The 24,122-nt window shown below is 39.3% G+C and overlaps 1 protein-coding gene across 2 annotated transcripts in view; it reads left to right on the top strand.

The window, feature by feature from the left end:
• Window positions 1-21,162, top strand: part of ABCB7 (ATP binding cassette subfamily B member 7) — a 47,193-nt gene extending 26,031 nt beyond the window's left edge. Inside the window, exons 4-15 of one of the 2 annotated variants that reach the window (XM_035113544.2) lie at window positions 2,661-2,793; window positions 3,191-3,459; window positions 4,619-4,707; window positions 4,796-4,883; window positions 6,509-6,683; window positions 7,571-7,728; window positions 8,439-8,602; window positions 8,728-8,857; window positions 10,483-10,654; window positions 16,285-16,388; window positions 17,644-17,751; window positions 20,518-21,162. In XM_035113544.2, the coding sequence (XP_034969435.1) occupies window positions 2,661-2,793; window positions 3,191-3,459; window positions 4,619-4,707; window positions 4,796-4,883; window positions 6,509-6,683; window positions 7,571-7,728; window positions 8,439-8,602; window positions 8,728-8,857; window positions 10,483-10,654; window positions 16,285-16,388; window positions 17,644-17,751; window positions 20,518-20,736 (1,809 nt within the window). In that variant the 3' untranslated portion in view covers window positions 20,737-21,162. The remainder of the gene's footprint in view (window positions 1-2,660; window positions 2,794-3,190; window positions 3,460-4,618; window positions 4,708-4,795; window positions 4,884-6,508; window positions 6,684-7,570; window positions 7,729-8,438; window positions 8,603-8,727; window positions 8,858-10,482; window positions 10,655-16,284; window positions 16,389-17,643; window positions 17,752-20,517) is intronic. The other variant, XM_035113546.2, reaches the window with a different exon arrangement.
• Window positions 21,163-24,122: the final 2,960 nt, after the last annotated feature.

Consider the following 24,122-nt stretch of genomic DNA (forward strand, 5'->3'; position numbering starts at 1 on the left):
CCATAAATAAGCATCAGCTGATGTCCAAAGAACAGCACTGCTTTGGCTTGCTTGAGGAGGCCTTATTCTTTTATTTCTTGAATAGCAACATATTTTCTCCCAAACTTGCTTTGGAAATGCATGGGTGTTTCAAAAGCAATTTCTATTATGGTCTGGGCAGCAGTCAAGAATTGCTGTTTGAAGAAGAAATAGCATTAAAAAAAAATATCACTGGGTGCATTCAATGACTTTTAGGCAAAGCATGGCTCAGAATCTAGCCATGACTTATTTTAGCATCTAATTCATCCTTCCCCAATCTGATGCTCTCTCTATGCTGGCTGGAGAGTTGTATTCCAAAACATCTGGAGGGCACCAGGTTGTGGAAGTCTGATCTAATCTTTCACTCTGAGGGTAAGAGATGGTGGAACTAGCAATTTTGTTTTGAACAGGACTGGTGGGGAGAAGATGATGAGAACACAAAACTGGTTGTGAATGAGATTTAATAACATGCTGCCTTGTTCTGATTCATGTTTTTACCCTCTGGGATTGAGAGAGACCATTTTTAAACTTCACTTAAATACTTAGGGCTATATTGGAGGGTGGAGAAATTCTCTTGCAAAGCCATAGAGTGGTGCCAATTAATTTAATTGCAGGTTGAGATAGAGGCTTGAAGGAGGCTACAGCCTCTTAGCTTTAGAAATAGAACTTCAGCTATTCCAAGTGTAGCTCAAATCATACCATGTAGCCTGCTTTTGAAAAGTAGAATGGCTGCAGAGGGACTTCAAGGGAATCTGCAGCAAATCAAGGCAATCTGCATTAGAATAAATTTCATTTCTACTGAATAGGCTCCCCTAGGAAAAGCTGTGTTATGTCCTCTAAATGATGGTCATCACAATGTAACACAGATGGAGCAGCATTGTGGTTATTAAAACTAAAAGGATGGCTGAAAATTGAGTTTCTAGGCAAGTAACACCAAAGGGAGTTGGTCAACTTGTGTTTTTGTTTATCTGAAGGGCATATTTTGAAATTAACATTCCAGAGCAGTGTCTTTCCTTAAAGCTTTAAAATCTATTTAACACACCCTCAATTCTTTGGAGCTTTGTATCTGTGAAATTATTTTCCAGCCATAACAACCAGTTTTGTTTGTTCCCTATTGACTGTGATTTGCAGTCATGGAATCTCAAGTCTGTGAATTCTTCAGGGGTTTGCATAATTCTTATTTAGATTAGTGCCTAAAGGCAGAACTAGACTTCAGGCAGCAGTGGTGTGGGACACCTGATTCATGCCAAATGGTTGCAAAGCAGTGGAGCAGATGGGACGCAGTTTCAAGGGGTGAGGAGGAGTAGAGAGAGGAGAGGACAATAACCCTGTCATTAGAAGCAGTGAGATCTACTAAGGAAGCTATGCTCCATGTTCCATTCTTTTCTGATGTTAAAATAATATTTACTATGTTTAGGCCCTTTTCAATTATGGCTCCACAACTTTGCAATGCCATTTTACCGGAGGTCCATCTTGTATTCCTCTCTTGCTGTTCGTTGAAAGCAAACCAACCTGGAATATAGGATTTGATATTGAGCAAAATAAGTCATTGGTAAAAACAGTTTATAAACTGTTGGTATTGATAAACCCGCACAAATCATTCAGGCAAGTGGTGTATCCTTGTGCACAATATAATGACTGAGGAGTAGAATCATAGAATCATAGAATCATGATTCTATGAGGAGTAGGTGTCATAATATAATAGAAGAGGAACTGTGACCTTAAGGAAGACCATTTTCTAGCCTTGTAGTAAATAGTGTCAGCCATAGTCAAAATTCAGTCAGATGCAGCCATGTTCCTGCAACTGCAAGCAAGAATTTGGGTGGGAGGTAGAGAGGCATAGTAATTTTCATTCCTTTGCATGATGGAGCCAACAAATTGCTTGATTCAAATTTGGATAGAGCCACCATGGGTGATGTTTTTAATAAACTGCAAGCATTTGTCACCTTGTACCTTTAGCTGCAACAGAAATAAGACATTGCTCATCACATTATGACATTACACAATAATGCATTGAGCTGTTCTGTGTGCTGGGCTATGCACACTGTGACAGCTTTGCAGATAAAACTGCTCAGATAACTCAACTTTAGGCACATCTTCTATAATGAAGCATCTAGATCCTCCTTGTGTGCAATTTTCTTGAATGAATCTCATTTATGTACTCCTGAGGTTGGAGACAGAAGTGCTTGGATTTCTGTCCAGCCTGCCCAATGTTATCCTGTCAAGATAGGCAATTGCATTGTACTCTATAAATATTTCCAGCTGAAATGCTCTGACTGCCTCTGATAACTCTTCATAGCTTAATGGCCCTATAAATATATGCTGAGTCTTTCTGCTTTGTGTTTCCCAGTCTTGCCATCACTTTAATGAGCCCCCCAAATGAACTGAAGCACATTCTCAATGAACTGTTTAGTTGAGATGAAAACTGATTTTTATAACGAGCCAGTGGGAAGGTAGCTTTTCTGCTTTGGGGTTGCAGACCTCTTATTGCAGTGCTCATACCCCTGAAATTTGTAGAGCCATCCTTCTAAGTAGTTAATAGCAAAATACCATAATTGTAGCTAATTCAGGGGAAATATTTATACTTTATAAATAAACATTTTAGTACATCTTGCATAATTGCTGCGTTTTGTGCTTTTTAGGCCATGAATATAGTCGTTCCCTTCATGTTTAAATATGCAGTAGACAACCTCAACCAGATGTCTGGAAATGTTCTGAACCTGAATGATGCACCAAATACTGTGGCAACCATGGCAACAGCTGTTCTGATTGGATGTAAGTGTGATGCTTTAATCTGTTGACAGGTGCTGACTTTCTTTGGGAAGGTTTTGGAACATTAACGAACGTGACCTTTTCATTGCTAACTCTGCTAAGCATCTGGAAGTTTTTCCCTACTTTGTTCACAACCAGTTCCTGTAACTTGTTACTTACTTATTTATTTATTTAATACCAGTTCAATACTAAAACAATGATTATAGCAGTAATCTACCATAATAGCAATTCATTCTTTGGGCTTGTTAAAGTCTGCAAATGAAGTATGGATTTTAAAACGATTGAACTTTTGATCTAGTAAGTAACACTGGCAAATATGTGAAATAAAATGTTCCATCTATTAAGGACTTATTGAGGAGCAGCAATATATGCATCTTAATGGTTTTTTTGTTTAAACCAGATGGCATCTCACGAGCTGGGTCTGCTTTATTTAATGAGGCTAGAAATGCTGTATTTGGAAAAGTAGCCCAAAACTCCATCCGAAGGATAGCAAAGAATGTATTCCTCCACCTGCACAACCTGGACTTGAGTTTCCACCTGAGCCGGCAGACTGGAGCATTATCGAAAGCCATTGACAGAGGAACAAGAGGCATCAGCTTTGTGCTCAGTGCCATAGTATTCAATTTGGGTCCCACCTTGTTCGAGGTGGCACTCGTTAGTGGAATTTTGGTATGTATTACTTACCAGAAGCAACAGTAATTGTCATTTTTATTGATGTACATACAGTGATGCTCTATTATAACAGCAACTTTGTTGATCATTTGAATGTGATAAGCACTAAATAGGCAAGCATTGGGTATTGAGATAGTTAGGCATAATTTGGGAAAGACAGTCCTGTTGGCCAAATTGGAACCTCAGTCAGGACAAAGCTGGGGCACCTCCTGATGTACAGTCTTTGTGTAGAGGACCAGGCCAAAGTTTCTCATGCAAAACGACTCTCTTTCAGATGGCCACACTTTTACCTGAATAGCTCTAGAGGTTTTTCTGCTATATATCAGACCTGGAACATAAAGACAGTAGATGAGAAAGTACACAGTGCATTCCCTAGAAATCAGGTGTAATATAATGAACCAACAATTTCATTCACAGAGTTGTAGAGTTGGAAGGGACCCTGAGGGTCATCTAGTCCACTCCCCTGCAATGCAGGAATCTCAACTAGATCACACATAACAGGTGGCCATCTAGCCTCTGCTTAAAAACCTTCAGGGAAGGAAAGTCCACCCTCTCATAGGAGTCTGTTCCAACATGTTCCTACAAAGCACATGAATCTGAAACAGCTTTTCCATTGAGTTCAGTTGACAGCTTAGGTGTGTCCCTTCACACATCCATATCATTGACGCAAAAAATCTGAATAGAGCAGCTCATGTGCAAAGTGAATCTGTGTGTATTGGAGTACATGCAGGGCTGCTGAAATGACCATAAGTTTGTACTATGCACATCTGGACCTTTCAACAGCCTCAATCAAATGTAGTTCAGCACATTGTCTGCCCCAGCCTAATGCCTGGTGCCCTCCATATCTTTTGGCTTACATCTCCTATCAGCCCAAGCATCATATAGCTATGTTCACTGGAAGTATACAGGGAGTTGTGGTCCCGAACAGCTAGAGGGCACCAGAATGGGGAAGAGTGTTGTATTAAGGAGATGGATTACCCATATCACTGTTTTTCTTTCAGTCCTCCTACTGTGCTTCTGGTTTATCTTTACAGAATCATTTCCCTTTTACTTCATGGCATGTCTTGTCAAAACAGATTTGTCTCTGTCAGCATTGTAACCAAAATAATAGAAAACCATTACTGACATTTTCCCTTCTTTCTCTTTCCTTGTTCAGTATTATAAATGTGGCGCAGAGTTTGCACTAGTAACCTTGGGGACATTAGGAGCATACGCAGTATTCACAATAGGAGTTACACAATGGAGGTAAGGCATTTTCCCTAACTGGTTAGGATTAGCTGGTTTATAGAGCTGTGGTGAGAACAAATCTATATGCAAACCTTTTGTCTTGCAGAACTAAATTTAGGATAGAAATGAATAAAGCAGATAATGATGCAGGTAACGCTGCAATTGACTCGCTGCTGAATTATGAAACTGTGAAGGTGAGCCATTAACATTTTTAACTTTTCATATTGTTATTAAGTAGGATAGACTTTATTATCCATTTATATACAGTGGTGCCTCGCTAGACGAAATTAATTCGTTCCACGGGTCAATTCGTGTAACGAATTTTTCGTCTAGCGAGTCCCAGTTTCCCATAGGAATGCATTGAAACTTAATCAATACGTACCTATAGGCTCTGGGGGACTGGCAGCGGCATGCAACGGGGCTTCGGAGAAGGTCCGAAGCCAAGAGGAAGGGAGGCAGGCGAGAGGCGGCAGGAGAAGGTCTTCCGCCGCCGCCACCTCTCGCCCCGCACCCCCGGCACGGAGCACAACTTCTGAGACCTCCGAAGTTGCGTTCCGTGTTGGGGGAGGCAGGCGAGAGGCGGCAGTGGGAGAAGGTCTTCCCCCGCCGCCTCCTCTCGCCCCGCACCTCAGGCACGGAGCGCAACTTCGGAGACCTCAGGGGAGGCAGGCGAGAGGCGGCGGCGGGGGACGGAGCCGAATCGCAGCGGGCGCTGCTTGCCCCTGCCTGTCTTCCCCGAGCCAAGGGGAAGACAGGCAGGGTCAGCCGCCGCACCGCCGCATTTCGGCTCCATCCTCCCTAGCAAAGGAAGATTAGCTGTCAGCTTCCCGCGCTGACAGCTGATATTCCTTTGCCACTTTCTATGCCTCGCGCAACGCAAAACTCTTCTAGCGAGTTTTTCGTTGTGTGAGGCATTCGTAAAGCGAGGCACCACTGTATCTTGATTTTACTCAAAAGGAACTTGTATCTGCTTCCTTCTATTAATAATGACTTGCAAAATTAACCCCAGCTTATGTAGTTCTCCAGAATTTTCATATATTTTGTCTTTGAGTATTCTCTACCTTTATGCTGTAATCTTCAAGCAAAATGACATTTTTGTGGAGAAATGTAGTTTTATACACCTGTTGGTTATCTGGGTTTGCTTACCATTTTTCAGTTACATAAAAAAAGATTATCCTGCGTATTTGGCCTTGTCCCTCTTGATTTGCTTTTCAAAACACGCTTTTTCCATGGTATATGTGGTGTAGTTGTGAGAGAGTCAAACGTAGGACCAGGTTCAAATCTCCACTTAGGCATGAAGCTCACTGAGTAGCACTGGGCAGTTGCTGTCCCACAGCCTAATCTTGCCTCTTAGGATTGTTGTGGCAATAATATTATGGTAGGTTGGGGGAGGATCCCTTGAGGAGGAAAGGGGATAATATTGTGAATAGTATTAGAATAAATTTAAAATGTCATGGGTGCAGGGCAGTAGCAGCTGTAACTGAGTAGCTGTCGGCCACCAAGAACAGGAGACAGGCAGGCATGACATTTGATGCGTCCAGAGCTGGAAGGTAAGCAGCAGTAAACTGCTTTATAGAGTGTTTAGCTAGTTATGTACTAAAACGCCCTCCCCCAACCCGGTACCCCCTGTCAACACTTTGGATTACAACTCCTGTCAACTCCAGCTAGCCCGGCTGTATGGACAGAGACAGATGGGAGCTGTAGTCCAAAGCAATCTCAAGAACACCAGATTGGGGAGGGCTATATTAAAGAATAATTTATGAAGTACAATCCTAAGAATGCTGAGACTCCTTACATTGTCCTCCCCCCTACTTACTAGTATTTCAATAATGAAAAGTATGAAGCTCAGCGATATGATGGGTATTTGAAGACCTATGAAAATGCCTCACTGAAGACTACCACTACCTTAGCTCTACTGAACTTTGGACAAAGTGCTATATTCAGCATTGGGCTAACAGCCATCATGGTACTGGCTAGCAAAGGAATTGTTGCAGGTACCCTGTTTGTGTCTAAAACTCATGTCTTTTTTATGTTGACTGCATGCTTGGATTTTAATTTTTTTATAAAGTCCTAAATAGAAGCACTAAATTCCTTAATTGCAAGCAAGTGAACTAAAATAATGGATGACCTTTTAAATTTTGCTTTCCTTGCAAACAACATCTGTCTGTCTCTTGAGACAGTTCTTCAAATAGGTTTACTTTAAAGGATTATTTTTTAGCTTTATCACAATCAGACTGGAGAGATTCTTAAAATTCTGGAAAAGAGTCAGTTTGTTGGTTGTGGAAATCTTGTGGCAGAATCACCCAGATAGCACCTAGCATTCAGTACCACAAAGTAGTTTTTAAGAATTATCCACTTCTTCGTCATGGGTGGAAATCAGCTGACAAGTCCTAAGCAAAGACAATACGGTAGGATTACATTTAACATGTGCATTTAACTTGTGCAGTTTCAGTCATATGCTGTTGAAGGCAGACTACTTAAAATTGTGCAGGTTAAATTCCAGCAGAGTGGAAAACTTTAAAGCTCTTTTTATGCCAGGTTCACTTGGGGTTACACCTGCTTTGGGAGGCTCTTGCGATATCTTGCCTGGCAATCTGAGTTCCTGCAAGATCTCGCACAAGCATCCCTGGGCTTCCAGAGCTGATGTCATATGCAGGCCTTGCCCTCCAAGCAAGGCAGAGAACTTAATAACCATTTAGATTAGAAAGTAACTTGCACTCATACCTTAAAGGTAGAGGATTAATTAACTGGATAAATTATAACTTGTTTTGAAGTTGCTGCAGCTTGTGTTGAAGAGCAGAACTAAATGACTAAAAAGTGTGGTAGATGTTTGGCAAGCAAACATACTCTAATCCCACTTCTTTCTTTCTTTTTAATTAAGGTAACTTAACAGTTGGAGATCTGGTCATGGTGAATGGACTGTTGTTCCAACTTTCTTTGCCCCTTAACTTTCTGGGAACGGTGTACAGAGAGACGAGGCAAGCGCTAATAGACATGAATGTCTTGTTCACACTGCTTAACGTAGACTCAAAAATTAAAGTGAGTATTGTGCAGCAATAAAACTGTTAGCCCTTTATGCAAAGCTAAGCAAGGTCTGGTATGATTTCACACAGGACGGGGGATTACATGTTGGGATTCCTGCATTGCAGGGGTTGGACTAACTGACCCTCAGGGGTCCCTTCCAACTCTACAATTCTATGATTCTGTGATTCTACCCATAAAATGCTGCTTAAAACCTTTGCCAAATATAATAGAATGAATGCAGTCACCTTGTGGGATTATTTTTGCTTCGTCTGATTGCTATTTTTCTTCTGAAAAAGGAATGCTACATGTGAGGAACTTGCATTTGTTCTTTTGGAAGAATGTTTAGTGGAGAAGCTTTATTTGAACCTGTGTCTCTGAAAGAGCTTTTACCCCCCCCCCATATATAGTTTGTCATTGTCATACCTTGTGTGCATGCCAGGCATTGAAGTATTATTTTATCACCTTAATTAATGATGCAGAATTTATTGTGCAGAACGCTGCCTAGAAGACAGACTATTATATCAGAAATTCTTGAGCTTTATAGAAAAAATAGGGGGGGGTAGAAGACACTCTTACCTGTGTGACTGAAATGGCTAGGTTCCCCCCCCCCTCCCGGGAGACAACAGTGGCTGTAGCTTGCACTGAATTAGATCCATTGTTTAGCTTGCTAAGCTCTTTGAAATACCTTCTGGGCAGTGTGTAAAGCAGCGCTTTTCTTTCAATAGGATAAAGAGCTGGCTCCACCCCTGCAGATCACACCACAGACTGCTACCATCGCCTTTGATAACGTGCACTTTGAGTACCTTGAGGGGCAGAAAGTCCTCAGTGGCGTGTCTTTTGAAGTCCCTGCAGGAAGAAAAGTGGCCATTGTAGGAGGCAGTGGGTCAGGGTGGGTAAACAGATGTGCAAAATTCTGCATCATTGATTTATTTATTTATTGTTTTAAAATCGTGATAAAGATATACCAAGCAAGTAACCAAGTTCTAACTTTGTTTCTCGTTTGTTTTTTTAAAGGAAGAGCACAATAGTAAGATTATTGTTTCGCTTCTTTGAACCTCAGAAGGGGGAGATTTACATTTCTGGCCAGAACATACGAAACATCAGTTTGGACAGCCTGAGAAAATCCATAGGAGTTGTACCTCAGGTATTGTGCTTCTTCTCTTTTGGAACCCATAATTCCCTACAAACATTCCCTACAAAGTAGCCACTGCTACTGCAGTGTTGATTTGAAAACAGGAGCAAAGAAGCATCTCAGGATGACAGTCCAGGGCACAAAGGAAGAACAACCATAAAGAGTTTCACTGAACATGGGCAATAATTACAGTTTTCTCAGTCTTTATTTAGATTTACAAACTGCTCTTCAAACACATTTTCAGGCTGTCATACCATAAAATATTGCAACATAATGAAGTAGCCAGTAGACTGAAAATAAACTGTAACAGCTTCTCTGCAAAAGCGGCATCCAAATAGCAAATCTGTAAGAGTTAAAGCAAAATAAAAAGGTCTTTATTTAGCAGAGTGGTCTTCCAGCAAGCCTCTGTGGGGAGAGAATTCCAAAGCCAGGGGACCACCTAGTAGCCACCTCAGATGGTGGGGGAAGCCAAAGGGCCTCTGATGAATAGAGGAATACATGCAGGCCCATGTGGAGACATAAGGCCTTCCAGCTTTTACTGATTACTACTTTTAAAAAACGTATTACGTATATTTATTACAAAAACACTAAAAATACCAGTGATGCGGAAAATAAGAATATTTGGTAGACAGAAAATAGAAATTGTGTCCAGCTCTTGTCTTCACTTTTCTAGTATGTTTTGTCCATTTCAAGAATCTTAAATGAAGTTTTTGAGTGAGTTCTTTTTATTCCACCATTCCACACAATGCTGCCCAAGGCAAATTAGATAAAGCACAAAATAAAATAATTCTATAAATTACATAATAGTATATAGAAGAAGAACAAGCAAGAAAGCAGGGTCATAAAACACATCAAAAAGAAGCAACAGGAGATAAAAGAGCTAACCACCATCATAGAGGAGGCCTAAATGGACTTCTCCAAAAAAGAGAGTTGCAGAGCCCATCAGTAAAAGCCTCCTTGGAAGTACCTCTGTTCTCTGTGGTTAGGTACTTAACAGAATCTGGGTCTCTCCACTGGAGACTCACGTCTTCTTTTGAGACATGTTTGCTAGTTTCTTGCATATGTTTTTCAGGTATCATCATAGATCAAATTTATTTGACATGTTGCTGTTTTTAGTTTGTATTTTTGCCCTTATGCATCTTACCATCCATTTGTTAATGTGATTTCATTTCTATGTGATTTTGTATCATACACTGTTGGTTATCTTACCTGCTTTCATTTAAGCAGCATAAAGGTAGAATTCAAATATTGTAAATAAAGTGAAAAAATGCCAAGTTTTCATGGTTTAGGAAGCTCTGATAATTTAGTAGTATCAGAATGTGAATGAAGCTATTTCAGCTAGCCCCATGAGCTTTCAGTGCTGCATCTTAAGTTATATAATCATTCTGATTTCTGCCAAAACAACAGAAATTATCTATTCGCTCTTGTCTCACACACACCCCTTTTGCTTTCCTGGAGGAGAATTATCCTTGCAGCATCTTTAACCCCTCATTAAAATGTCACTGGAAATGCTGTTGCCTGAAGGGGCTTAGTGAAAGATTCCAGACAATTCACTATTGGCATTTCAGAAAACCCTCTGACTTGTCAATTGGCATTTCATGTTTTCAGAGGTGTTGTTCTGCTTGCATGTGTCCTAGGATTCTGTTCTCTTCCATAACACCATATTCTACAACCTCTTGTATGGCAACATGAATGCCTCTGCAGAAGAAGTCTATGCCGTTGCAAAGCTGGCAGGAATCCATAATGCTATTCTCAGAATGCCCAATGGGTACAGCACACAAGTGGGAGAGCGAGGTCTGAAGCTGTCAGGTAGGTTGACAAATGTGCAACTTTTCTCCATGTTTCCAGTCTTTCTGCTGGCCTCAGGCTTGTTGCAGAGTCTGTAGCTCCCCCCAGCTTTTGGTAAGCTGACTTGCTGTGCAGTAAGGTAAATGCCGAGTTTATTATTAAACGGTAGTCCAGCTGCCTTGAAATTCCAGCGCTGACCATGAAGCCAATTAGAAGCTGGTGGTATAGAGAGCAGAGAGCTACCATTATTCTTCATTCCTCCCCACTCCCAAAATGTAATGTGGCCAATAATGCAGCTGTGTTCAACAAAATATTTAACTAGAATTTAGATGATTCATGGCTGCTCTGTGGAATGAAAAATGTATGCTTTTTAGTCTTAGGCAAGTATAAAGATATTTCATAGTACATCTGATCTGAGTAAAAAGGATTGGCTGTAAATGTGCAACTTCTCTATAATAAATACAGTACTAGCCTATGTTAGGAGGTCATGTTGAAAATGAAGTAATTAAAGACTGGAATTATTTTATGGTCCTAGTAATGTGCTGTTTGGCTGTGTGTAAATGTGAGGATTTAATGTCAGAATTGGGCTTAAGGGGAATGATGATAAATGGTGCTGGGTTGGGAGCCCATTATCCCTATCCTCTGCCCCTTAGCACTGGCCTTTTACAGTATATTCCTGCATATAAGACTACTTTTTAACCCAGGAAAATCTTCTCAAAAGTCGGGGGTTGTCTTATACGCCCAGTCGTCTTATACACCGGAATATACGGTAGCTTTTTTGTGAATTTCTTGGATATCAGACATGTTGTTTTCATGTTAAAGAAAACAGTGACTATTTGTCTTGTGGGATAATATCTCTAGGATTCTTTGGCATTAAACCCTAAAAATACATTGTTAAGGAGGGAAGCATTCTGTTGTAAGTAGATATTATGCAATACTGGTAGAATTGCTTTTATTTGCACCACTCTGCTTGGTTTGTCGTTGTTGTTTTTTCATAGATTGGTGGGCAGAAGGAGGCTAGAGTGCTTAGTTTTTATTACATATTTGGGGGGGATTTATGACTACATGGCTCTAAAGTGTTTGAGATAGATGAACCTGAAATAAAGGACATTGATCTTTGTACAGTGTGAAATAAATTCTATCCCATGTCAACAGTGTAAATTGTTTTTAATGGTTTTTAATACTGCACAATACATCGTTTTAATATCAATGTTGTGTTTCAATTGCAGTAGTAGTAATAATAGTAATAATAGCCCTATTCAGATGCTGAGCCCAATGTAATGGAAACTGTGGGGTTTCTCAGGCTTCTAAGAAACAGATTCCATCTTCCACAGCATAGTAGTGGCCGCAGGAGATTTGCTTCTCTAACTGGAGGAAGCTAATGCTGCATACTTCATATAATTAATATGCAGTATTCCTACAGTAGTCCTGGTGAACATCCTTTCAACATAAAAAGAACAGTGACTTCATTAAAACTCAAAAATTGAATAAGCTAAAAAGGAAACTGGCTCTTTTAAAATCCACTTGTTTTTAAAATATCTGCAAGTATTTGCTTGCTTAAGTAATGAATCTGTTTGTAGTACAGTGGTACCCCTGGTTATGAACGTAATTCATTCCGGAGGTCCGTTCTTAACCTGAAACTATTCTTAACCTGAGGTGCCACTTTAGCTAATGGGGCCTCCTGCTGCCACCACTGCACAATTTCTGTTCTCATCCTGGGGCAAAGTTCTTAACCCGAGGTACTACTTCCGGGTTACCCGAAGTGATTGTAACTCAAAGTGTTTGTAACCTGAGGTACCACTGTAGAAACAGGACGATGTCCTTCAGTTTGTTAAACCTCCTTGGGAAACATGAGTAGGGCCCACAAATTTAAAGACATAGCAGTGGAAAGTCCACAAACACAGCTGCATGTAATTACATGATTCCTGCGAACTCTAATGTGGAACTAGTGTATTTACTTTACTAGTGTATTACTTTCCATCTGGGAAAGTAATGCCAGTGGAGTGAGTTGATGATATGTGCTCTACAACAAAAAAGCAAAAGTCATCACAACAACTTTATTGTTCAATAAAGTTTTCAACCAGTAGATCCTCTTTGATTTTGCCTCTAGTGCAGGATCTGTGTTCTAAAATACGAGCTTTAACAGGGCAGGTGATGGCACCAATGCATATTAACTGACAAGTGCATTAGATTAAATAAATCACATTTTGGGTGCCACAGTTAGTGAACCCATTCGATTTCAGAATCGTAGAGCTGTTAGGGACAAGATAAGAGGCCATTCCAATAGCTTGGTTGCAGGCTAGACAGCCTCCACACTTAAAAGTGTCCCAATGGTAGATGAGAAATTTTCTGTGGTCTTTTAAAATCATTGTGAACCAGAAAATCTTTTAAATTGTGGGTTCTGCAGAACCATATCAAGGGAGGGAGATCACAACCCACAATATGAGATACAATGCCCCAGTATCTGTTTATGATTTGTCTTACCTCCATCGTCTGTGGGCTAAATTCAAAAGAGCAGGTGATACGTTTTTGTGGTATTTTGCTTTTGAGTACAAGAATGTCCCGTCTGTCACATGCATCTACTTTCACTTGGGCTTTATGAATAATATGCTGGAGATATCCTCTATTTGCCAGGGCAATCTCTAGCTCACGTCCCACTCGTTGTACACGTAGGGGAATTCCTTTTCCTCTGCAAAAATTGGCCCAAAGATAGGTTACGTTTGAGATTGTATGGATGATACAATTTAAAATGTAAAGAAGTGTTATGGTCAAAACACCAATGAGAAGAGTCGTTTAAGACTATCAGACGTCCCCGTTTCCCGGGGACAGTCCCTGGATTTACAAATCAGTCCCCTGACAAAACCCATCTATTTAGTAGGAAGTTGAAAAGTGTCCCCTGATTCATTGAAAAAAATATGGTAACCTTAGCAGTAGTTGATTCATCCAAGATAAAAAGGCAGGATATCTATTGGCATTTTTAAAAATCAAAAAGATATCATCAATCAACCTTAGATAGAAAGCCAGATCTGAAGCAAAAAGATTATTAGGACAGTACACAAAGTGATGCTCAAATTCAGGCATAAATAAATTGGCTATGGAAGGAGCTATGGGACTACCCATGGCAATACCCTTCGCTTGAAGATAGAAGGTATCTGTATCTTAAAAAATTGTTCTCCAAAGCTATGTCTAATAAGTCCATTAAAAAAATGTTTTGGAGGATTTCAAAAGGTATGTTGTTCTAGAGAGTCTGACACAGGTGTAGGCTTCCTCATGAAGTATGGAGGTATATAAAGATTTAAAATCCAGAGTCACCAGGAGAGAATCAGAAGGAATTACCACTGATTCAAATTGTTGAATGAAATCCATGGAGTCCCTAATGTATGACGGAATCTTAGGTATGAGTGGTAACAGAAAACAATTTACAAATTTAGCCAAAGGTTCCAGAATGGAATTACTACCAGAGACAATAGGTCTTCCAGATGGGAGAAATCCCACCTTCTGAATCTTAGTTAAAATGTAGAAACAAGGTATTCTAGGAAATTGGTTAATCAAATAACCACCTTCTGTAGATGTAATGTAATTTAAAGCCAAACCACCCTGCATAACCTGTTTAATAGGTCTGGTGATCCTGTTAGTAGAGTCACATGCAATGGGGGTGTAATATGTGGTGTCAGAAAGTTGTTGCTGTATTTCATATGTGGTATTTAAATATAATGAAAGTAAAGCTTTCTTCATTTACTACTTATGTAATAATGATGAATCTTTCCCTTCATTTCATTATTGTTAGGTTTAAACCTTTAAACAGTGTGCTTAACACCTGATTTATTTGAAAATATGAACCTGTGAAATTATTTTGGACAGAACACAGCCAATAATGACTGCAGTCTTTTGTGTAGTTTTGTATGTTTGGCACTAATTTTATAGGAGTTGCACACTCAGAATGTTGTAGGATTTCAGTCATGAGGATTTGAAGATGGAGTAAGGATGAATTTAATTGTGATCTGAAGCATAGAAACTGCAGTTATAAATTAACAGCTTTGCAATATGATATGGGGAGAGCAATACACAGCAACTGCATTTCCAGGAAAACAGATGTTTAAGGACTGCATTTCATGTTATACCATTGCTGCAGAGAAAAACACCCTTGTTTTATTTTAAAAAACCCAATTTGTAACCATTTGAAATGAGGTACGCAGAATCCTAGTTACACGGAAATCTAGTTACCATTAGCCACAGTTAGCCTTGATGACATAATACTAAACCATAATTAGAGCAATGGGGGGGGGTACAGGGCAGGGATGAAATCCACGAACCTCCTGCACGCTTTTTAGGCAAACACAATGTTTCAATCAGACTACCAAAGTGTCATGAGATTGTCAAATAAGAAACTTTTGCACAATATTCTCAGATGTATGTGTTGGGAATCCAATCTGTTAGCAGTGCATGTATATGCAGCAAAAAGAATGGGTGCCATTTTCATATGGTCAATACAATTTCTTATGCAGAATAACTTTCCATGGAGGCATTGGGTCACATTTGAATTGACCCTTGAGCACAAGAGTTCTATGAACCCATGCTGAGCTCCACATAGTGCTGTCTGGGCAATTATGTGTTAAAGAAATCCTTCTCACATTTTAATTTTTTGTCATGAGAGTGACATGCATAGAATGTGAAATGGACATGGGAGGAGACATGGGGAAATAGGCCATTATGCATTATGTGGTCATTGCATACTCTTTCAAATACAGGCAGTAAAAAATGCAACACACTTCGGACTAGGCTGTTATGAAGGGGGAGAAAAGCAGAATTTTCATCTTGGGTGAATAGTTCAATTTCTGTTTATTGCTCAGCTTCAGCACAGCCACTTAAGGCTCAAAGTGAAATGAGATTATTATCCTCCTAAAGTGGTTTGCTAAAACAAGTCAGTGTTAGTTAGGAGGTCATATCACCAGGAATATGAAAGAATTAAATGGAAGCCTTGTCAAATCTTTGAAATGCAGTACAGGAAGGCAGATGCATATATAGCCATTAATTACTTGCAGTGCCCCTAAAGCCCCAAATGGGTGTATTTTTAAAAATAAAAAATAGCACAACTTGTATCCAAAGTGGCATGGAAAAGTTGGCCTAATGGTAACCTTAGTGAATTGGGGGAAAAATGCACCCTGGATACATCTGGTTCCTCTATAGCCAAGTCTTTATGATCCCAGCTTTAACTGGCAACATGTGTGTTGTGCAGGAATAGACTCTAAAATAGATGCTGTTTTTGCTAATATGTGCTCCTCTAAGAGGCAAAATTTCCGCATCACCTGCAGTTGTCAGTCATACTGCATGAGCCCACCTGATACTCAGAAAACCCTGTCTGAATGCAGCCCTAAATAGTAGCTTAGCTATGGAATGACAGTTGATTGTATGTTATGACTTTTCTAGAAGAATGTCTCATTCATTCTGATAAGACTTGCTGTTCCAATGCTGCATTTGTTTTGTTCGTTGTTTGATTATACTTAAACTATAGCCTTCATCTGAGTTGCTTGGAGTCTTTGATAGCTTTGAAGGAGCAAAGGACATTTCACTGGGTGGGTGAAGAAAATGTGCTGGTGTTGGGTTATTCAAGGGTAAAAATAACCCTCAGTGGGTTTGTTTAATCTTTTCAGGTGGAGAAAAGCAGAGAATTGCTATAGCCAGAGCAATCTTGAAGAATCCTCCCATTATCCTCTATGATGAAGCTACTTCATCTTTAGATTCAATTACAGAAGAGGTAAATTAAGCTACAGAACACATTAGTTTTCCTGCTTCATCCTTATACAATCCTGCTTTGCCACTCTACCAAATTCACAAAGGCCAGAAGTTGGGTGCAACCCTTCTTGAGCTGGATGCAGAAATAGTTGGGACCTGTTCTAAATAGGTTCCAGCATAATCTCTTGTATCCTGTGAAGTACCGTACTTGGGATCACCTGTCCTGCTCAGTGTGATATGAAAGGGAAATAGATTGTTGCTACTTAACATTCATAAAAATAGTTCCTGTAAATTCTTGTTGCAAAACCTTTTTGTGGAGCATCCTAACTGAAATACAGGTTGGGTGCACATAGATCTCTGGCCTGGTATCACTTTATATTCAAAAGCAAAGCTGTAAAACATCAAGATGTTGTGACACACATGTCATGACATTACTGTAGCAACTGCATCAGACTTATGAAACTGTTAAATACAGAAATCTCAGCACCAACAATAATTTTCTAAACCAATCATCCTGTCTATAGCAAATACGTAGTTGTTGGTTGCTAAGTGTCTCTGTTCACTTTAGATTACTTGAAGTAAATAACCTGTTGACCTCCACTCATAAGGTTGCCAGCCTGCTGGCAGTCAGTTGAAGCACATGGTCCCTTCTAGTGTGTAGTAAGTTAAAATATATACCTTTCAAGAGTAACCTCATTGGATTCTATTCACAGATTGGAATGTGAATTTCTAGTGAATGTTCTACTTCTTGCCTTTTCATTTTGATATAATTATTGTGAGGTTGTCAAACGAAGCTGAATATTTACACAACACAGCTGCACTTTAAAAGCATCAAGTTAAAAATTCACGTCTTTCCCCGCCAATGTGTGCACCAAGCAATCAGCAAAGTAGCAAAATGTATGTCTTGTGCTGCCCAAGTTCATTTTTAAAGGAACTGCTTTTCTAAAGGAAGCAAAAATGCTCCCCCCCCCCAGGTGCACATTACCCTTATTTAGAAACTAGATTTAGAAGCCCAGCAAAGCCCCTGATGGGGTATCTAGACTGGAAAAACTTTTGTAATAATCAGTATTGGAAGTTTTCAAAGTAGCTAACCCCTGAATCCTTGAACTTTTGTTTCTCAAACTAGTCACCTCTTTCTTATGTAGTAACTTTGGAATTGCTGGTGACCCTTCTTAACAAGTGATTAAATTATTTTCATTTGATGGCTTTCTTAAGATGGTCCCTCTGCCCTGAAAGGCATAAAATGTTCAATGCTTCACATATCTTTAATCTTACAGAACATCTTGAATGCCATGAGGGATGTGGTGAAACACAGAACATCCATTTTTATTGCACACAGATTGTCAACAGTGGTTGATGCAGATGAAATCATTGTCCTGGATCAGGTGAGACCCAACTTCCTGGTAGAAAGTTGCTGTAGTAATCTGGGTGTGAGTCTTTCGAAGGTACACAATTTGTAATCTTCTCTCTGGAATTATGCAATCTTTCTTAAAATCCAGTCATGCTAAAGAATATAGCCCAGCTTTCTTTAAGGTCATTTCACTACAAACACACTCTCCATCAGTTATCAATATCTGAAAGTGTGCGTGCATTTTCACATACACTCAAGGACATAGGAGCAAACTGGTAATATTGCCTACTTAGTTTCACTGGGTGACTTGGTGGTGGTGGAAGAAGCATTGTGTGTTTCATAAACCCTAGTGCATTTGTTCTGTTCTTACTCTGCTGTATTTCTAATGTGCATCTACATGAAAGCGTACCAGGAATGTGACTACTTTTCAAAAGCTTGCAATTGTTTTGCCATTCAATAGAAATTTGACAATAAGATCACATCCCTGTGGACATTTCTTCTGCAGCAAGATACTCTTCACTAAATGAGAAATTTAATACACTAGACCCTGTTGCAAAATCTCTAGGTTTTCCCCCCCCTTGCTTTAAATAAATTGTAACCCACATTTCCACAAAACTATCCAAGGCAACTTGCATCGTATTTGCTAACAGCAGACTCCACTGTCCAAATGCCAGTTCCGTGCACAAGGGGGGGTATCATCAGACTCAAGGGGGACACTGAGGTTTGCAGAAGTAACAAAAATAGATTCAGAAAGAAAACTGAGGTGGGTGAGGGGAAACAGCCTGATGAGGACCAAACATTCTCAGCAGTCACAAATGTTGACTGTTGGAGTTGGGAGACATGATAGACAAAAAATCAGGGTTAGGAGAGGGAAATGGAGTATCCCTGGAAAGCCTCTGGGTGGGGACCCCAAAAGGAGCACTCATTTTGCTTTGGGTCCCACACCCACTTATTTTTTAAAAAAATGCAATGTAAATTCAATAAAATAAAGACCAATTGACTTTAAAAAAAGAGGTGGGGGAAAATCAACAAATTCTGGAGGAAAGTAACAAGATAAAAATGTTTTTTTAAGTGGCTCTTATAGTTTCCGGTTCAACAATGAATTCTTCAGTGTTGCTTATTTTAAACTTCCGTGTTGTTCCTCTTATTAAATATATGAGTTAAGCAGAAGAATTTAGAGAAGAGAACTTCTAAATGCTTCATTTCAAATTTCCAAATGCACTTTTGTTGCTCGTTTTAGAATTACTATCTGGCAGGATAGGGCCTGTTTGAATAATATGTACTGCAAAAGAGTTATGCTAGTCTGCTGTCTCTGCCTGGCACCCAAATATAGGGTGTGTGTGTGTGTGCAGGAAATAAAGTGAAAGAGTGTTTGTTCCTTCACTGGTGGGAATGGCTGCAAGGAAAATCACTTGAAAACCTTAAGCTGTTCATACACAGTTCTCTCCCATGTTCATGTGTCCTCTTTTTTTTTTTTTGGATCCAACAGATTCTGTTTTAGTGGAGTGGCTTTCATTTCTGTGATTTTCCTTGATGAGACAATTAGTAATAGCATCCCAGTTTCTTTTAAAGTGCCTTGCACCACCACCAATCTTTTACAACAGAGTGCTGGGTGTGGGACAGCCATCTTTTCCCATTGTCTCTCTTCTATGTACTTCCGACACCAGTTTTTTTTTTTTAAGTATCTATGGGGATGGATCCAGCAAATTTCAGCCTGGTTAGCTTAATGTTTGTCCTGGGAAAACTGGTAGAAATTGTGGTTAAAAATAAAATAACCAAGCATATAGAAGAACAAGTTGTAATGAAGCAGAGCCAGCAGGGCAAGTCCTGTCTTATGAACCTATCAGATACTTTGAGAGTACCAACAAGCATATAGATAAAGATGATCTGGTTAACAATAATGTACCTGGACTTTCAAAAAGCTTTCAACTGCCAAGGAATAAGAGAAGTCCTCTTGTGGTTCAGAAATTGGTTAAGCTGCAGGAAGCAAAGAGTAGGTATAAATGGACAGTTCTTCAAATGGAGAGGTGTAGAAAGTGCATTAATATTGCAACCTGTGCTTTTTAACTGGTTTATAAACAATCTAGAGTTAAGAGAGAGATTGAAGTGGCCAAGTTTGCTGATACTAAATTATCTAGGATTGTTAAAACCTAAAGAGATTGTGAAGAGCTCCCAAAGGACTTTTGCAGTTCAGTGTAAACAAGTGTAAAGTGATGCATGTCAGGGCCCAAACATCTAAATTTCACACATACGCTCATGGGGCCTGAACTGGCAGTGACTGTCTAGAAATGAGACCTTGGGGTCATAGCAGTTAGCTTGATAAATATGTTGACCCAGGGTGTGGCAGCTGTGGGAAAGGCAAATTCCATGCTAGGGATCATTAGGAAATGAAGAATAAGCTGTCTATAGCACAACTCCTTTATATAAATCTATGGCGCAACCACTTCTGGAATACTGTGTGCAGTTCTGGTTACCTCACTTCAAAAAGGTTATTGTCAAGTTCATAAAGGTTCAAAGAGGAGCAAACAAAATGATCAGGGGTGTGTGGAATGACTGCTATGAGGAAAAGTTGCAGTATTTAGAACTTTTTGGTTTATAGAGAAGACAAGTAAGAGGCAACATTATAGATGAGCTAAGATGTAAGAAGGGCATGGAAGAAAGGAGAAAACAGAGTATACACAAGTAGCCAAGGGTGCTCTTTCCTTATTCAAAATCAGGGTGGCTATATGTGCACTGTTTGTTCCTTCCTGCTCGAGTCTGTTTTGATCACCAACTTCATGTTGTTGTTTAAAAAAAACAGGGTAAAGTTGCAGAGCGTGGCAGGCATATAGATCTCCTTACCAGTCCCAGCAGCCTCTACTATGAAATGTGGCACACGCAGAGCAGCAGGATGCTGAACAGAAATACTAACGAAAGGTGGGAGGAGAGAACCAATCACCTGTCCAAAGACGAGGAAAGGAAGAAGCTGCAAGAAGAGATCATCAACAGCGTGAAAGGCTGTGGGAATTGTTCTTGCTGAGTGTGAGCTCAATTCATGTCCCCTTCTTCATCCCAACCCTGGTTTAAGGGTGGCACAAATTCACACTGAAGCTGTTTTCTGCATTCAACAGAAGAAACAGTTCAGAGATTCTGTTGTCCATGTTAAAAAAATAAAGAAAAGGCTTTTCCCCGTGGAACACAAGTTCTTTAACCAAAGGATGGTTTTACATCTGCCTCCCCTTACCTCAGATATTAATGAAGTCATAGGAATCAAGTCAAAACTGCCTCAGAACATCTGATTGATAACATGTTTTTGGTGAAAGACATGTATACACTTTTTCAGCAATTGTTTGTAAAGTGGTGTAAATCCCTTTGCTCTGGCCAGAATATAATAATATGACCTGCCTTGTGATATGTTTGTGTTATATTACTCTTCCCCACTGATGGTGGATTAGAAATGTTTTTTTAACAAAAGCCAGTTAACTAAAATGTCTCTGTTAGTGAAGAAAATGATTTTTTAACATTCTTTAATAATTGTTTGGTTTGTTAGAATTTGTATCCCTTTGTAAGGAATAATGGATTTCAAGCCTGTGGCAGCAAATTCAAAACACAAAGATTTCTGCTTAGTCCCTTAACTCATTCCCTTTCTTATAGCACAAGGGAAGAATACATATTTCTGGGGGGACTAAGCTCCCAAAATTATGAAGAGAATGTCTCTTTTTAAATGATCAGTGTACCTTGCAAGGTAAAATAATGAAGGTTAGTCATCTCCATTCTCAGCTACTCCTGGAACTGCACAAGTAATTGATTCCCCTCCCCCCATTTTTTAAAAATGAATTTTCAAAAGAAAGTTATCTCAAATTCTGCAAAATACAGCGTTATCAAACAGAATCTGATGATAGTACACATAGTCCATATACAATTATAGACTACTGTCAAACAAAACTAACATAAAATAAAACCAAATAAATAAACTACATGTATGTGACTGCACAGAAGGCAGCGACTGGAACTGTTTATAGTATAGACACAGTGCTGAAATAAGACAGGATTATAAAACATGGACCCTATTATAGAAAGGGAAATTAATTGAAGTATTCAAACGCCCTGAGACACTGTATCAGCTGTATTCATTTGTAGGCCAGGTGGGGTCCTTGGCAATGTACTTCCTTTTTCTTTAGTCCTTGAGGACTCTCAGCTTCTTCCTTAGTTTTTCCAGCAGGGCAATATACCACACAGTAGTTTACCAAGTAGTAAGATTGACCCCACCATCTACATTTTCCCAAAACTCTGTGATGGTCATTCTTAAGCCTATTTAGTGTCTGGGTTCATATTTGAGCAAAATTCTATAAATATTTTAAGTAACAACTTTTGAATAGTGTGAAGAAAAGAATCAAACTTTCAGGAAATGATTCTGTTAAATTCCAATGAAAATTCAATAAAAATATTGTCAGTTATTGTTTTACCAATAAGTCAGTTTTCTGTTGAGCGGTGCAGGGTGTCTTCAAATCTGTGGGCACCGTTAGGAGTCCCTTTCATTTGGGCCCAAGTAGGTTGTTAAGTATTGATGAAGAAAATGTATTTATGTAATAAATTGGTGTATGACATGACTTTGATTAAAAATATACTGTTCTCATAAATAGTGACTCTTCTAAACTTTTAACATATTAGGTTGATGACATTTAGTCCAGATACACTTACCTGTTACTGTTGAGTTCTAGTTCTGTGGCATTTTCTTTGTTCCTATTGCAGGTTTTTCTCCTTAAGGAAGCATCTGGTGGAGAGCTGTAAATAAAGAAACATGTTAGCAGATGAGCACATTCTGTATACTTTGGGCTTAAGTTCAGTTTAAAAACTGTAAATGTGTTCTCATTCATTACCTTTACCCTAAAGGAACAGTGATACTTTGTTAATATCCTTGATTTTGTTGAAAAAAAGTAGTAGTTTTGCATTATGGGTGGTCTTCACATTTTGGCTTTTGATATTTGCTACAAAGCTGGCATTGATTATTTTTTTACACTCATTTACAACTTATTGAATACTTATATTGGACCTGGTAGGATTCCATCTGAGCTCAAATGTCATTTGTGTATATAGAAATTGCAAGGCAATCTTGGTTTTGCCTTTTGAGGCAACTGGATGTTGTAATGTAACACCAGTCTTGCCATGCAAAACACTGAAGCTGTTTAATAGTCATGGACAACAGCTGTAAACGTAGAATCTCTTGGCTCTATAAACATATCTGCATATTCTAATGATGCAAAGATGGGTCATTTTGCTGTAGCTCAACCAGATAACAAAATAAAAAGCATATAACATCAAAATGGAGCAGGATAGATAATGGTAAGTTCTACGGGATCTCCCATTTCATTGCTTGCCTCTTGCCTGCAAGCTGAAGTATGTGGAGTACATGGTGAAAGCCAATACCTGTTTTTCACCCAGGTAGAGACCTAGATATGAACTGGTGTCTGATCTGTCCCCGTGTATGCCTTTGTAGAGGGGAGTAGTTCACGGCTTTAATTTTTTTTTGCTTCTTCTAACATCTTAGACATAATTCCTAAATAGTTGCAATTAATGGGCAAACTCCTTAAAAACAGAATGCTGTGAAATAGCCAGGGGGGATGGGATGCTGTTAGCCAACACATTGGCTGTCAATAGGCATACCTCTGGAAATTTCTTTTGGCTTTTATTCCTGACTGCATTTTTATTCCTAATAATATCATTTTTTAAAAAATGAAATTATATCAGGTCTTTATTTCGGTTGCAACTTGTACAGTACAGATAATAGTGCCCCCCCCCAAAGCACCCATAGTAAAATTGTTGTATACAAAACATTCATCAGGAAGTTACTTTATCATCATTCATTTATTGTGTGTGTAGATAATTATTACTAGAATAAATTATTTCTGAATACAAATGAGTGTCCTGTTAACATGGCTTATTATAGTAGCCAGCTTCAACATCAGTTCCAAGAGGGGAACCCAACATTTTCTCTGTCCCTCGTATGGAAAAAAAGCCCTGATCACATCTGCCCTGACAGAGCAGTCTTGCAATTATTCTGCAACATAAGTGATATGAGAAGAAATTATAGTGTTTTGAGTTCTAATAGTGGTTGGTGGCATGTTCTGGTCCATGGGGTCACGAACTAAATGACTAAACAACAACAGTGGTTGGTGGAAAATCTTGCATGACTGTTTAGAAGAAGGGAGAGTTCTTTATGTGCCTTGTCACCTCCCACAATTATCTTTCTCATTATTAGAAGTATGGAAGTTGCTCTGCCTAATGATTTTAGATCACACCTTTTAATCTAGCTATGGTCACAATTCGCCTTTAGCCTATCTGTGCCAGGGAAGATGTTGCCAGATTATGTATATCAAAGCTTTGTAATTGTGCAGCCACAAAGTATTTATATAGATCAGAAAGATG

Source organism: Zootoca vivipara, chromosome Z (genome assembly GCF_963506605.1).
Source record: "Zootoca vivipara chromosome Z, rZooViv1.1, whole genome shotgun sequence".
NCBI lineage: Eukaryota > Metazoa > Chordata > Lepidosauria > Squamata > Lacertidae > Zootoca > Zootoca vivipara.